At 40.3% G+C, this 15,483-nt stretch overlaps 1 protein-coding gene across 4 annotated transcripts in view; it reads left to right on the top strand.

The window, feature by feature from the left end:
- The first annotated feature begins 55 nt into the window (after nucleotides 1–55).
- The window catches only part of fmnl3 (formin-like 3), a 37,384-nt gene continuing 21,956 nt past the window's right edge, over nucleotides 56–15,483 (top strand). For all 4 annotated transcript variants that reach the window (XM_023290176.3, XM_023290174.3, XM_023290171.3 and 1 more), the window contains exon 1: nucleotides 56–619. In XM_023290176.3, the coding sequence (XP_023145944.1) occupies nucleotides 506–619 (114 nt within the window). In that variant the 5' untranslated portion in view covers nucleotides 56–505. The remainder of the gene's footprint in view (nucleotides 620–15,483) is intronic.

Below are 15,483 nucleotides of genomic sequence, written 5' to 3'. Positions count from 1 at the left end.
CCAGAAGTGGGAGGGACTGGTGAAGAAAACCTGCACTCTGAGTGGAGGCAGCAGCACAGAGCTTAATCAGGATCACACAACAATAATGAATGGAAACACGTCGTAGCCAAGAAAGTTGAGCAGCAACTAAAGAAGTAACTGTCGGTGCGCGTTTTTGAAAGTTATCAGCCGCAGGTGTTGGAAAAAGAGATTTAAGTAATGGATTGGCCAGGCAGGTTAGAAAGTACTTTCTGGAAGAGAAAGCAGCTGTACTCTCATAGTAACTTATGAGTATTTTGAAGGGAAACTACAGTGGGATACACTGTAAAACCTGAACGCGTCATTATTTCAATGCGTAAATGGCATTTTGGAACAGTTACGCGATGTCAGTTTGGTGGATTATTTGGATTTGAATGAAACTTGTTGGAATACTTTGGAGATTTTTCATCTTTTTGGGGATTATAAGCACTGAAAGAAGTTGAAGGAAGATTTTTTTTTAAAGTGGATTCTTAAATAAAAGGAGAAGATGGGGAATATAGAGAGTGTGGACGGCCAGTCTGAGATGAAGCATCACATCATGCCTCTGAAGGTGCCCATGCCTGACCCCACCGAGCTGGAGGAGAAATTTGCCATTGTTTTGGTGAGTTACAAACCATATGTCACACAAACAGCTGTGAAACTGTGTTTAATGTAGAGTTTTTGTTACTGTTTTGGTTCCATTTGCATCACAAACAAAGTAGCATAAACATCCCAGATAGTGGAAGTTGTTGCTCCTGAATTAAAAACTTGACTTTTTTTGTTTGGATTGAAGTTAAGACGTGTTTATATTTACACTTCTCTGTGTTCATGAGATCTAAATGAACAGACCTGCTGTCCCGCCCCTCTTTCTCTCCCCCTCTTCTCTCTCCTGCGGTTCTTTTGTCTCTCCTAAAGTCAGACAACTCAGCGTTTGGCTGAAGTGGCAAATACTGAGCGCAGCATGGTGGGAGTTAGGAGGGTGGAGAGGTGAAGGGCTTTTTTTCCAACAGTAGGAGGGGGGAGGAAGAGGCTTGATACTGTATATCCTTGATAGAGTCCATCACGCATTCTCTGTCTGTGGGTTTATATCGTTTAGATTTGTCGCTGCAGGCAAACCATCTGAAAACAACATTTTCTGAATTCCCCCAAAACTCCCACACCCGAAGATTCCTCCCCCTTCCCTCCCCTCCTCACCAGGCTGGAGCTGAGCTGTTAGAGCGCTTTGTAATAATGAGCACACGGTCGACACCCACTTTTTACCGTCTATCAACACTCAGTAGAAGTCAGGATGACAGAGTCAGACTGTCATTTTCACGTCAAAGGGGACATTTCACTTTCCAGCACATCACATGCAGGGGCTTTACACGTTTTCTCTTTTATAGGAACAGTCGTGTGCAGTAGTTCTTGGAATAGCTTTGCTTAATTTTATGGCAAAGTTGAATAAAGATAAGATAAAATAAGTTTAGATGGAACTTTGATAATTCCAGAGGAAGGTCTTGGAAAAAGAAGTTGGGTCTGTCTGTTTCAGAATTTTTCATGCTATTGTTTATGGGTCAATATATAATTGAGGGACTTTTAAAGTTCATGGGATATATCTTGCATATTTTTTAAAGTAAAAAAACTAATATTTATGTTCATTGTGATCATGTCTTTACAAATTCCCTAATTATTCATCATGGAAACAATCACTTATTAATAAAAAATGACCGGATATCACTAAAATGTCAGCTAAATAACCGTACAAATTTAGCAACAACCACCTTCTAATTAGCTAAACAATAATAAAATGAGCTCATTCAAAATTGTTTTGATTGTGTTCTTTTTATTAAGTTGAGATAATCGTGATAGATATTTCTTTTTTGGCAATATATCACATTTTATATGGAAAACCTCTCAAGGAAGTGTGTTAATTCCAGATCACATGACCTGCTCCACATGATGTCATTTCCTCCTGAAGAAAAGACTGGCCAGACTCCAAGGCTTTCTGAGTTATTTAATATAAAATAGTGTGTGAGTCAAGTGTGGATTTATGGCATGTCAACGGGTTTACTAAAATATCTCTATCAATAACTTTCAATTTCAATTTTACTCAATTTTATAAATAATATTTAGAAGAATCTTTGTGTAAAAATGTCATGTGGTGTTTGGTTATAGACAACCATGTTGATTTTAGGCCTGAAAACAGCAAAAATGTCAACTATGATATCTGTCAACTATGTTACAAAAAGTCCCACAATTATATATTGACCCTTATATATGTGTCAGAATTATATTAAAAGGGGAAAGACATAAGGGGTCATTGTGTCTTAACTTTCCAGCTGTGTACTTGACAAACTAGTTAACTTACAATAGATACAGAACTTGACTCTGCGCCACCTTTGTGCTCAGCTGTGACTCTGCTACATGTGCTGCAGAGAGCCCTGACAATACTGTAGACAATGAAGCTGAAGCTATTCTGTAATGACACTGTTTCTAAATAGCCCCCAGCATCTTTTTTGGTGTTATGTTCTGTCACAGAAAGTTTCCTTATTGTTGTATTTTGGACAACATGCTGTCTGATGCCGATACATCTCCAGTATTGGCCCATAATGTTGGCCAAACGATATATAAAAGCATGTGATGAGTTTAAAAGTTAAACTTTATTTTTGTTTTCTATATACGCGGGTGGAAGATTAATATGCCACCAGATGATTAAAGAGAAAATAGTCTCTATGTTCTTTATTTTGTTTGAATATTTGCTTTATTTTGTTTTTATAGGCAACAATTGTAAGTTTTTTGCAGTTTCAATATATCAGCCAATATTGTTCATGTTGAGTTATATTTAAAAGGGAAAACAATGGGTCATTGGTAATTAACTTTCCAAGTTAGAGACAAAGCAACCATCTGCTCAGCTGTGGTCTGTACTCTGCTACATGTGCTGCAGACAATGTGAGTATTGTTAACAGAAGTCTGAGATGCTCTGCTGGACAGATTATATGATGACAATGTTTCTGAATTACCCCAAGTCTTTTTCTTAAATATGTCCTGTAAAAGAAAGTTTTCATATAGGCACATATGACAACTTATACACTGATGTTCATATAGCCACAACAGGTCAATATAGGCCGACATCAGTGACCAACTGATGTATCGGTCCGGCTTTGTTAAAACTAAAGGTTGCATTTTGTTTGTTTTTTCCACCTACATGGGTGGAAAAAACAGGATGAGTCTGTCACTAGATAATTAAGAAGAAAATACTTTTTTTTTTTTAAACTAAGCTCAAATCTTTGTTTTTATTCTTGTAGGTAACAACCAGTACACAGTTTGTCTTTTAAAGACAGCATTCCAAACTGTGATTATTAAAGAACTCAACAGTTCCTTCTTAATATCAATCACCCCTCACTTCATTTATTTACCTTTATTAAAAGCAGTCTAGAAACAGCGAGTTGTGGTTTCATAAGCAGTTATGAACCAGCCTAAAGTCATTTCCTGGAGTCATGTTGTCACCGTGAGGTTGCTAGGAAACCATGTGAGACACTTTGGTAGCTGGTGAATGTGGTATCAACCTTCTCACCAAACCCGAGACAGAGAAGCCACTGAGCGTGTATTGCAGATCTTTGACTTCAGCTGAGAGAGTTTCAAAGAGGGAGGAATCAGTGTTTGACTCATCCACACTGAGGCTGTAACTTCACATGTAGAGGAAGACGAGTCACAGGCAGACTTTGCTTTATTTTAAAGAGAACAATCTGAACCACTTTTCACCTTAGGACAGTATTAGAGAAAATGTTCCTACAAAAACTGCAATTTCCTACTGGTCTCTTCAATGGAACATGCTTACTGTTTCTTATTTTATATTCAGCTGAGCAATATTTTGGTCACGCTGCCTTTTTCACAGGACTATTTTAAATTACATATTGGAGTACTTTTTCCATCTCTGCTCAGCTCCACATGCAGCCACAGAGGAACAGAAAGCTCGCTTCATACATCGCTTCAGCTGGTTGCTCTGCTACAGTCCCGCTGCACAGAGCCAGTGGAGCATAAAGCATAAAATTACAAAAGTTCTTGAATGTATAGAAACAGCCTACCTGTCTATTTATTTATTCATTTCAAACAGTATCATCACGAGCTCTCCCGGGTGCTCATTTTGTGCTCCTCACTCCACATTTCAGCATAACCACACCCAGCCTCGACTTTCAGCTGTTTAAGACCTTAATTACAGCATCAAGCGCCAATGAGCCTCAGAGCATTACTCAGATAGTCTCATTCATGAACACTTGGTGGACGCTCCGTGTTTCTGGAATGAAGCCATTATTTGCTTGCCAGAGCTATCAGCGGCCGCAGACTGAAGCCCTCGTATGAAGGGACTGGCACAGCACGAAGCCATTCAGCCTCCGCTTGTTGACTGCTGTGCTAAATCTCAGCTATTATGACAATTATACAGTGTACTACACTGTAAGCGCGAGAATGACAGCTCGAGTCACGTCTCTTTTACGCAGATAGCTTTTGCAAGTTAGTGGTTATAAAAAGACTGTTTGGTGGAATGTTTTTCCATGTGACTGATGGCTAGATTGTCCTAAAAAGATCTGTAGTCGTCACATTTCCCATAACAGACGGCTGGAAATTTCCTTTTTTTAAAAAACAGATGGCTGGAAATTTCCTTTTTTTAAAAAAAATCAACGTACGTCCTGCTTAGAGACGAGCAGTCAGTAGTTGTTTGACTTGCCTGCAACACAAAGCCAATCCCTGTTATTATGTCCAGCCGTGCAGAGCAGATGATTTCTATGCATGAAGCAGTAGACTCAACATCTCAGTTGTGTTTTTGAGTGGGAAAAGTTTGCAGCGTCTCTCGCCCCACCCTGCACTGCCCCATAATAGCTCCAGATTTCCTTTACTTTGTGGGAAAAGGACAACATGCTTGTATATTTTGGTGTCCTTATCAGACAATGGTCCTCTCTCTGCCCTGCTGGCCTCTTGGTGCGAGATAAAGGTACATCAAAAGCTCCTGACTTTGTGGCTGGAGCTCTTTGGGAAGACAAGGCTGTGGCTTTGCTGTCTGTCAGATCTGGGTGCTCACTGTCTATCAGCCACTTCACTTTTTTTTCTGAACTGGACAGATTTCTTTCTTTAGTGTTTGTTTGCAGAGACATAACTGGCTTCGTTACAGCTTCGACTCGCCATAAATGGATATTTTGAAATGGGCCATTTCCCCTCCTCTGGACCACTGTGTTTCCTGCTGCATGATGGCATGCTTGAGCAAATGGATGTGTCTACATCTGCATGGTGGGACTGCCCCCTCAGACAGCACACAGACGTCCCACTGGAATGACAGCAGCCCATAATGATGTCATGGGCGCAGCAGCAGCCTTCGCCAGTGTAGTAATATCCCTGGGCTAATGACTTTAACAGGGTCGCTCTACTGTAGCTGGTGGAAGACAGTGGAGGAGGGGTGAGACCCCTGAGTTAGCTTCGACTACTTCATGCGGTCTGCTAATAAAATGCCTGGTTCAGGTCTAACCGGGAGCATGTGCTAAAGGCATCATCTCACTCCTTCCCGTCTTCTTTTGTCCGACATCCTCAGAAAACAGCTTCAGCTCTGTCTTCTGTGGCTGGAAACAGCTGCCTGGCATTTTCCTCCTTTGCTTTACAGGGGAAATTGCATTGTAGCCAGTGTTCGTTGTGGTTGGTTGGCTTTACTGTAAGAACTGTGTTCATGCAGGCTGCTACTGGCACACAACAGCAATATAGATCTACCTAGACCTCACAGATAGACAAGAGTAAACGCACAACTTCAAAGCCACATCTATAGAATTATATCTTGGTATTCTTTTAATAGCTTTGGCTCTTTTTGTGCTCGTTGTCCTTGATCAGTAACTTTTGCTTATCCTTGGGTTTGTGCGACTCCAGATGGAAGCAGAACCTCTCATTCACTCACCCAGTCAGTGTTTCCTACCTTCCCATTCCCCAGATTCACTCTCACTGTGGGTCTGCCCCACAAAATAACTTGCTCCATATGACTCTGTCCTTATGAAAACGATGTGAGATGAGTGAGTGGCGTTTCAAAGCCTGAGATCCTCAAAGTCCCAGGATCGAGCACCAATCCGCTGCCGGATTCCTGCGGCCTAGTCGAGGCTGAGGCCACAGGAGAACTCAAAAGAAGGAAAATTCCCTTTCAACTGGCGGTCTGCCACTGTTCTGGGTTGTAATGACTTTACCAACGTTTTTAAACAGCGCACACGTATTTAAGAGCTGTTACAGGAGCAGCGGAGGATTATTTTCTCAGCTTGATTGCGTTGGAAACCATCCTAACCGATTTGTCTGACTCTGCTCGACTTCCCGCATCTTTTATACTCTGACATTAAGGTGCATCACTTATGGATGTGCTGTGGCAGCTTTTCTTTTGACTTTTGATTGTTTACAAAAGAAGTCTCACGAATAAGCCGCAGCAAATGTTGGGAAAACTACAGATGGAGAGGTTAGCGGTGTGTCAGTGAAATCAGACATGCTGACAATGTGCCTCGTCTGACATCACTGTTTCTTGATGGCTGCAGTCTAAAGAAAGCTTTGCTGTCTGATAGACATCAACCAAGTGGAACTAATGGAGTCAAGCTGTGCAATGCATTTATTAGATGTAAATCATTTTTATTTGTTTTATGGCGCTTGCTGTCTGATACGTCTGCCACTCCCTTTTCTCCAGCGCTCCGCTTTTCAGATGAGAGAAAATGTGTTTGTTGTCTCTGATTCAGCCACCCACCAACGCGTCCCAGGAAGAGGGGGATTACGGGAGTCGAGTGCACACAGTTAACTTGGTTTAGGAGCAGCAGTGCGGGCGGAGGGAGGTCAGCACGAGGCTGCCCACCTGGCTTTCTCCACCCTCAGGCTACAATTGCCCAGTCTGGGCTGGTCTTTATGGGGAGTTTCAGTGCTTCACTACATCTTTCCAAGCACGTTAAAGACCACATATAACATGTCCGTGCAGATTGTGTATGAAATTTCACCCAAGTCATGGGTGTTTTTATAGAAACAGTTGACATTTTGGGGAATATATTTATTGTTTTCTTGCCTGGAGCTGGATAAGAACAATCTTGACTGTGGATTAAATATGAAGTTACAGCCAGCAGACAATTAGTTTAGCACAAATACTTGAAAACAAGGCAAAAGGCAAGCTTGGCTCTGTACAAAGCGAAACAAACAACAACTTTAACAACCTTTAAAGTTCGCTAGTTGACACATTGCATCGTCTCCCTTTAGTCTGTGAAATTAAAAGTATAAAAATGACAAATTGAGGTTGGACAACTAACCAGTCTTTACGCCAAATTGTAGCTTCACAGTTACTTAACTTACTTACTGTACTTACTTAAGTACACTGCTCAAAATGTCAAACCATTCAGGCCACAAAAACATTACTAGCATTAGTTGACACACAGACAGAAGTTATGTGCTCAAATTATTGAAATATTTGTGTCTTGACTCATTGAAGTGTCAAGTGTTTGTCATTTCTATGCATACTTAAGTGTTTTTTGACATGTGCGTGTACATTTATGTGTCAGTGGGGGGGGTTTACATGCAGCTCTAATGCAGCTGCACCAAGGCTGTAGGTTGGAGAAGTGGTTTCCTCATCAATACAATGGGGACTCTGTCAGTCAGTGTTGTTTTAGAAAGGGGGCCTCATCCCCTGGTGCCTTTTTTTTACGTGAACGCTCCGAAGATCTACCGTAAGCCTGTCTAAAGTGTGCTCAGTGTATGATAGTAATGTGATGTAATGATTTCCCATACCCATCCTAAATGATGTACACTAATCTTTGGTTATTTCCTCATTTCTCAAGACTTCTGCTTCTGTCTTTCTTAACTGACGCCTTAAGTGATCTTACAGGGGACTTTTTTTAAGACTTATGACTTGTGATGTCATGTGAATTTTCTGACTTTTTTTTTTTTTGCTTTTGGTTCCACTTTGTTATTATCACAGTTTCTCCCTCCAACACAGACTCTGTCCAAAGAGATGAATCCCTCAAAAGTTCATCCGATTCAAAATTTAAACATTTCCTGCATAGTTCAGGCTCAGATTTAACTGGGCGGTGTGTTTAAAGGCCTGGCTGCATGAGTTATTGAGGCATTCTTGTACCTGCATTCCCTGCATTCCCTGTGTGTATTGCCTTTTGGCTGGGGTTTCCTTGAACCCTGCACAGACGGACAGGAGGAGAACAAACAGGATGTTCGCCACACAGGAGTTAACAAATACCTCTGATTCATGACCAATTGTAGTATTTATTTGTAACTTACTTCCAACGTCACCTTTGTCTTTGTTTGTGTTCACATTTCCTTGATATAGTGTGTTTTGATAGATTATACAGGAGAGTTTCCAGGCGCAATAGTTTCACATCACTGTTGCTTTGGAGCATGAAAACTTCCCAGATAAGTACAAGTAAACAAGCATTTCAAGTTCGCTCCAGAAGGACCTTGAGCTCAGGACATTTTCTTCTTTATCAGAGGCTGTAGCGAAGCTTCAAAGAGGCCTGCCATGATAATGGTATCTAGCTTCAACCCAGCTATCATCGCTCTCCATCACTGCTACATCATCAGTTAAATAAACGAATACACAAATGGGTTCAGAGAGGTAGCTCTCGATTTATGAGCCGGAAATGGCATTTCACCAACATCCTGTTGTTTGTGGAATGTCCTTTTGGTTGTGTGTTGTAAAGAAGAGAACGGAGGGAAAGTTATTTCTCTCAACAATGTGACTCAGAGGTCGCAGACTGGAAGATGTAAGTTCATGGGAGAAGAGAGGAAGTTTTAGAGGCCGTTCAGGGTGGAAAAGGGAAGGCGGTGGACTAGCATCACGGCAGAGATATCTGTAGGAAAAGCTCACATCACAGCACAACTGTTAGTCTTAAGTTCTGACATAAGAGTTTAACACCTCATGATGTGAGATATGACACTGCTGAGGGAAAGTTTCAGCCTTTAGAAATGCTTTGAATTTTGACTATTTGCCGGTTTTTATCTGTGACAGTGCAGAGATGGTTTGCTGAATTAATAATCAATAAAAAATAAATCAACATGTCTGACAGCTGGTTAACTGTCAGTCATTTATTAACCCCCAGAACCCCCAAATCGGCTAACAAGTTTGAAATCCATATTTTCTTTAAATAGTCACCAAAATTACAGCATTCATCACAGCCATGGACTGTAAAATAAGAAAGAATAATCAGCTATTCAACTTTCTGACGATCCCTGAACTACTCATCTGTGACTTGTTCTATGACAAAATAGCCAAATATAAGCTTAACATAATGGTATTTCATCAAACACGCTTTATTCTACATGTCTCATTTCAAATTTTTTGCCAAAAATAAGTCATTTGGACAAACCAGATGGTGTAAAAACTAAACGATGAGAAATCATGAGAGGCTCAGCGACGGCAAGCAGTTTTTAGCTGAACTGCAGAGAGGAGACAAGTATGGAAACTAATCAAAAATGTAAGTAGTAATACATTTCTAGTACGTACACAGCACTATTTATTCTACTGTTGGTACCTGGAATATGTTGTACAAGTGTTTAAAGAAATCTGTTTCCAAAAATGTGCACAAATTGTAGTGAAAAAGCCCACAATTAGAAAAACGTTGCAGGGGCAACAGATGCTCAGAAACTGCTTGGGGACTGAAGGGTTAAAGGAAAAATGAAAACTCCTTCTGGTTCTTGTTTCTCAGAAATGAGGATCAGCTGCTCTTTTTGTGCCACTCTAAATTATATATCTTTTTTCTTTTTTACTTTAAACTGGTCAGACTGGTCAGATGTTAGGATGTAACAGAACAGAATCTCTATTGTTTGGTTTCTGTGGAATATAAAGAATTTTCCTTCTTCATTGTTTTAGGGCTGGATGATTGAAAGTAATTTAAGATAATTCTGTTTGTATCAATTTGTTAGTGTTTTCACTCACTACACAAGCTTTAGGTTTCACATCGTGAGAACGTGGTTTGCCTACTGACGCTTCGTTAGCACATAAATAAGGTGCATGGCCTTATCTGTTGTGCTAATGTCTTAATAAACAAACTCCTAACTGAACCTGTTCGTATTTGCTTTGCAAACAAGGACCAGCATCAAAAGGAGTGAACAGGGAGGAGTACCAGCCTTAAGAAAACTTTATCTCTCCACCTGCAAGAAAAACATCTTCACCTCTGCACTCGCTGTCTGTCCTGTCTTCAGTCTGTGTTTGGTTGCATCTGCCATTTGCCTTTTTAGTCCTGCAGCATCTTTGTGCAGCGCTCATGCTTTGTTGAGCTCACCAGGTTTGGGTTACCTCGCAAAAGAGCGACCGGGTGATCGGATGTCTGCTCGGAGAAAGGGGGGCAGTGTTTTCTCACACTCTGCTCTGTTGCTTCCAGTTAAATGAGGCTTTACCTGGGAGCTGGAAAAGCAGCTTCAGTTCATTCATACATAAACACATTGTTGGAGTGGATGTGCGAAAACACACGCTCATATTACAGCTCCAGAACAAACCTCAACTTACTCAGGGCAGTTTTTGATTTCCTGAAGAGTTAAGGAAGTCCCTGCAGCCCTGTGACGACAACAGCTGAGCCTCTCATCCTGTCTCCTCTCATTGTGTTTCAGTACCAAGGAAGAGGAGGAATCCAAACAATAGCACTGACAGCGACATTCATTAATAGAAAGCTAGTATGATATGTTAGACTGTCATAGCCTGGCTCTGATTCACGCTGATATTTACCACGTTACATCATCTAAACAGGTCATCTGGTTTATTCAGTCCCACCTACAGTCTTCTATAAGTGTTTGTGACATGTAGCGTATGTCCAGCAGCCAGAGGTTTGTTCTATATTTGACCTTTCTCAGACTTTGTTAGGGTGTAGGCAGTTATTTATTTCCCTTCTTCCCTTTTTTTCCCCTAAAGGAGACATTTATCTTGAACTATGTCCAGCCATTTCTGCTATAGTAAGAACTGGTGCATCACTTTCCCTTCTAAACTATACTCAGTTAATACGCTTAAAGAAAACACAGTCGTGCCAGGTCCTGTATTCATTGTGTTTTCTTTGCCTCCTTGTTGGATCCACTTCTAAACATGGATCAGTAGTCCAGATTTTTCCAACCGCTTCAGACAGCAAACTTTGGTAAAGATCAACAGGTCTTATCTTACCCTCACTGGCCGTTTCATTATTTTTCTTTGTTACAGGATCATTAGAATGTGTTTCTTTTTCATATATGGCAGCGTTGCTTTGAAACAATATACGCTACATATTAGTTTGCATTAGGAAAAGAGAAGCAGCAGACAATAATTAACCCTGAGATGATTAAGTGTAGTATTAACAGTACAAATTGTGTTTTCTCGTCCGCTTTGTCAGATATCTGCTGATTATTCTGGGCTTTTATCATCTGAAAGAGTCGTAGGATTATTGTCAGGAAAGAGGGGGGCATTTTAGCTTTTGTATTTTTTTCTTTTGTTAATGGCTTTTGTGTTCTGCAACTTTGTTAGACTGAACAAAAACCACTTTTTTCAGTTCTGTCTACTTCTAGACATTGTTGTGCTGTTTCCACAGGGGTGCAGGACTTTATATTACAATGAAAAACGAGCCCACAGAGAGTACAAATGTGACAGGAGCAGAAAAAAAACAGACACTGCTTGGAGTTCAGAAGGTTAAATGTCACATTGTTACAGGTTTTTATTATTAATAGTTAAGAAGGCAAAGAAAATAGTTTGACACATTGGGGAATATGCTCTTTCATTTCTTCAGTTTGATGAGAAGACAAGACTGATGCCACTTTGATGTCTTTGGATGAATCACATGAAGTTACCAGAATGGAAGAAATGTGGCACACATGAGCTAAACTGTCCTGCCTTGTCTTGTCTGGATGTGTTTACTAAGCGCAGTGCATTGTTTTCTTCAGTTTTGTCCTTTGATTATGTTAGTGGGCCAGTTTACAGTGGAGCTGAGCCACAGGTCCCTTCTTCCTGGACCCCACCCTGATGAGCAGACTGCTATGTGTTGAGGCTGTGTGGGTCTCCAAGTCTGAACCGCCACAGGCTCTGAGCAGCACGGTGAGCTCTTTAGCCACCCACTCCTTTCCCTGCGAGAAGTCTGGCCTGTATAAACCAATCAAAGCAGATAAAAAAAGCACAGACTCTGATTTTCCAACCCGCGGACGGAGCACGAAGGAGAGAATTACACTGAATGAATTTGCTTTATAGGCCACGTGCAGGTTGTTTAGGCCTGAACATTTAATTTATGTTGGATAAGAGCAAGCATAATACCTTTTTTCTTAATGGGCTATGCATTAGGTTAGCAAACACTGCAAACTAGGGATAGACTGATTATCGGTCTGGATGATTATCATGGCCGCTATTTGGCACTTTTCTCACTGATTATCGATGAATTAAACATGGTCTGATGCAGCCATTTCTCTCTGTCTGTTGTCACTTTGTTGTCCCAGAAATGACTCTCAAGCAGAGACTGCAAAAACAAGAAACACAAGCCGTTGGCACAAACCAGGAAATTAGCTTTCACAGTGGCTAAAGCTATGCTAACGGCAACTGGCTAAGTCTAGAAAGCCGTCTATAAAACAATAGACACTAAAAACATAAACAAAAAGATCTGGAAAGCAATAATTAATAATGCTTTAGGATATGGACCTTAATGGGCAATAAAAGTGACAGAATAGCGAAAGATTAAGAAAACAGAGAAGAACAACAGATGTAGCTGCACAAGACAAACTTATCAGTTTCAATCGATCCCACGTGAACAGAGGATAGCATCCTAATTTAAGCACTCCAATATCTATCGGTCATATTCACGTCACCCTTATTAATGAGGAAGCCTAGTTATGATTGACAGGGGCTCTGCTATCAGCAGCAAATATCGGTCATCAGCCTTTGTCGATTACCAGTAATTGGCATTGGTATTGGCCCTGAAAAACACATCGATCCCTGCTGTAAATATATAAGCCAGATTCAGAACAAACAATATTATCAAAAACTGTAATGAGCAGAACTTTCTGGAGCAACTTACGAAGCAACATGTTGCCCTCTACAAGAACAAACAGGCTGAGCTCTGCAATTAAGAATAGTTTACTTTGGTGTGTGGTGGTGTGATAAAAGTGTGAAGCTGTGAGAAAGGTCTTGGAGGAAACGTCCTGTCATTCTTTCTGCTTTTTATCTTCTGGTTGAAGTTTGCAGGTTGTAAACTCAACTCAAGGCTAACTGTAAATCAGCTTGAATTAGGAGGCTGTCCAGAGGAGGGCAGATGGAGCTGCCCTGTAGACTCTGAAGTCTGAAATGACCGTCGGCTCCTCAGCATCCCCCTCAGTCGTGGGCGTTTTTGTGTGACTTGAGTGCTCTGCTGAGTCCTTGATCGCTCTCCTGGACTCTCTTTGCCTCCTTAACCTGTAACATGACCCTGTTTTACTGTTGAAGACTGAACACCCCCGTCTGCTTTTGCTAATGGCTCAAATGTCTCTGTGTTTTAGAATTTATAACCTTGTGCAACAGTTGTGCTTTAAAGCATCCGGTTTCTATTAGTTTTTGTGCAAAATATGTTTTTTTCCATGTTATTTGTCAAATCACCAATGGCTCTTTTCAGTTTAAGTTAAGCTGTCATTCATACATTTTAATATTTCAATAAAAACATAGAGGAAAGTCCTCATTGTAGTTTCTCAGAGATATATTTTTTAAAATAAAATCCAAATCCATTTAATTTACAAAGATATAAAGAAGAGAAAAGCACACTTAAGGTAAAACACTTGAATCACTGAATCCAAATGAGCGTTGATTCATTTTCTGTCTTATTTCTTCTATGAAATATTTTGTTAATGTCTTTATGTACTTCTTTTGTCTAACTGTGATTTCTGTGCAAAAAACAAAGAATATATTTTGATCCTTTAAGCCACAATAGTGTAATAACCTGATATTTTTCATTCTGTCCCATCACTGGTTTTGTTTGGAACTTCAGTTTCCCGTCGGCTCACAATGGAGTCCTAATGATTTTAGAGATAGCAGCAGTAATAGAACCAGTCCATCTGGTTATGCAGTGTACTGGTGTTGTGTTTTACCCGGATTTTGCTCCACACGGCACCAGCTGGGGGGAGCGATACACTGACCCTGCCCACCAGCCATTGTTAGCAATTTTCTATGAGGAAAAAAATAGCTCAAATGTCAAAGGATGGGAATGGCACGGCACCAAATCCAAACAAAGTTCCACACTGAATCCTTTGTCGAGGCCCGTCTCAGGTCAAACAAGAAAGGCCACACTGGAGGAGAGAGCCTGTAGGCAGCATGGCAACATAACAACAAGAAGCACACATTTTTGGCATATCTGTAGTATTTTTTCCTGTAAAATATGCCGGTGAATCCCAAACTATATAGCGCTACTGCTCCCTGTCCACCAAATAACAGCTACTTTTGGCTACTTATAAACACAGGAAGTGCAAGATAATATCACTGTGGGAGAAAGTGAAATGAAATTAGCTAAATTGGGTTGCTTGGCTCAAATTACTCGAATCTAGTCTGAAAGGAAACCTTCCCTTCTGCTTTTTTTGCCCTAATGTCATTCAAGCAAACATTATTTTAGCAGTTGTGGCTGACAGACATCTGCAGAGTGTCACCTGTATTTGTTTAGAGTACCTGAGGCTCCAACTGTTAGCTGAACAATACTAAACACTGGAGTTTTTATGTGGCTTCATTGGTCATAATGACTTTTCTGTAAGCTGAGGGTTGGGAATCCCTGTGCCTTTATTCATCGTCATTGAAATTCTATTCCTGAATAGTTTAATAACTGAAATCATCCATTTAAATGCAACACCAACAGGCAGGTTGTGGATTCTTTTGCTCGTTTGTCTTCACTGAACGGATGACTATCTGTGTGTTCATCTGGCCTGCATGTTTTCCAGTAATCCACAATTAAATTACTACAAAAGGAGACTTTGCTCTTTGCCTGTTTGCCCCACAGTTCTACTTTTGTATGCATGACTGACCGAGAAAACAAAGGGAAGCAGGCTTTAGGGCTGGACAGATGCTGGAACAGATATCCAGGCTTTTTTTTTTCATTTACCATTTGGGTGTTTAATGTCAAAACCGAATTTATAGAACATAATCTGGAGTGTATTTAAAGTATTCACTTGGTGCAATAAATTTATACTTTGAATTTCTTTCTATATTAAAAATTCAAACAAGTGTTAGTTCACTTAAACTCAAAAGGTGAATGCCGTACAGTTACAATATTCAGTAAATTTGACTCGCAGCTGAATATTGTGTTTATCACTGATTTGTCTTCTTACTTAATCAGCTAGTTTTTTTGCCTAGCTAGAGGTAAGTTTTTCAAAATTGACTTTACAGTGATATACGGCCAATAAAAGAGGCAAATTTGCGCAGTTGAAAAGGTGGAACCAAACTTTTTTTTTGGCTTTTTAACAATTACGAAAATAGTTGCTAATTCGTTATCTGGTAAGGAATGTTTAAGTTTAAAGTATTGAGAAATGTATGTTTAAAATGAGTTGATATTTATGTTTTCT

This window comes from Amphiprion ocellaris, chromosome 8 (assembly GCF_022539595.1).
Source record: "Amphiprion ocellaris isolate individual 3 ecotype Okinawa chromosome 8, ASM2253959v1, whole genome shotgun sequence".
NCBI lineage: Eukaryota > Metazoa > Chordata > Actinopteri > Pomacentridae > Amphiprion > Amphiprion ocellaris.
Note: the sequence above shows the minus strand (reverse complement) of the source record. Positions and strands in the feature narration are given on the sequence as shown.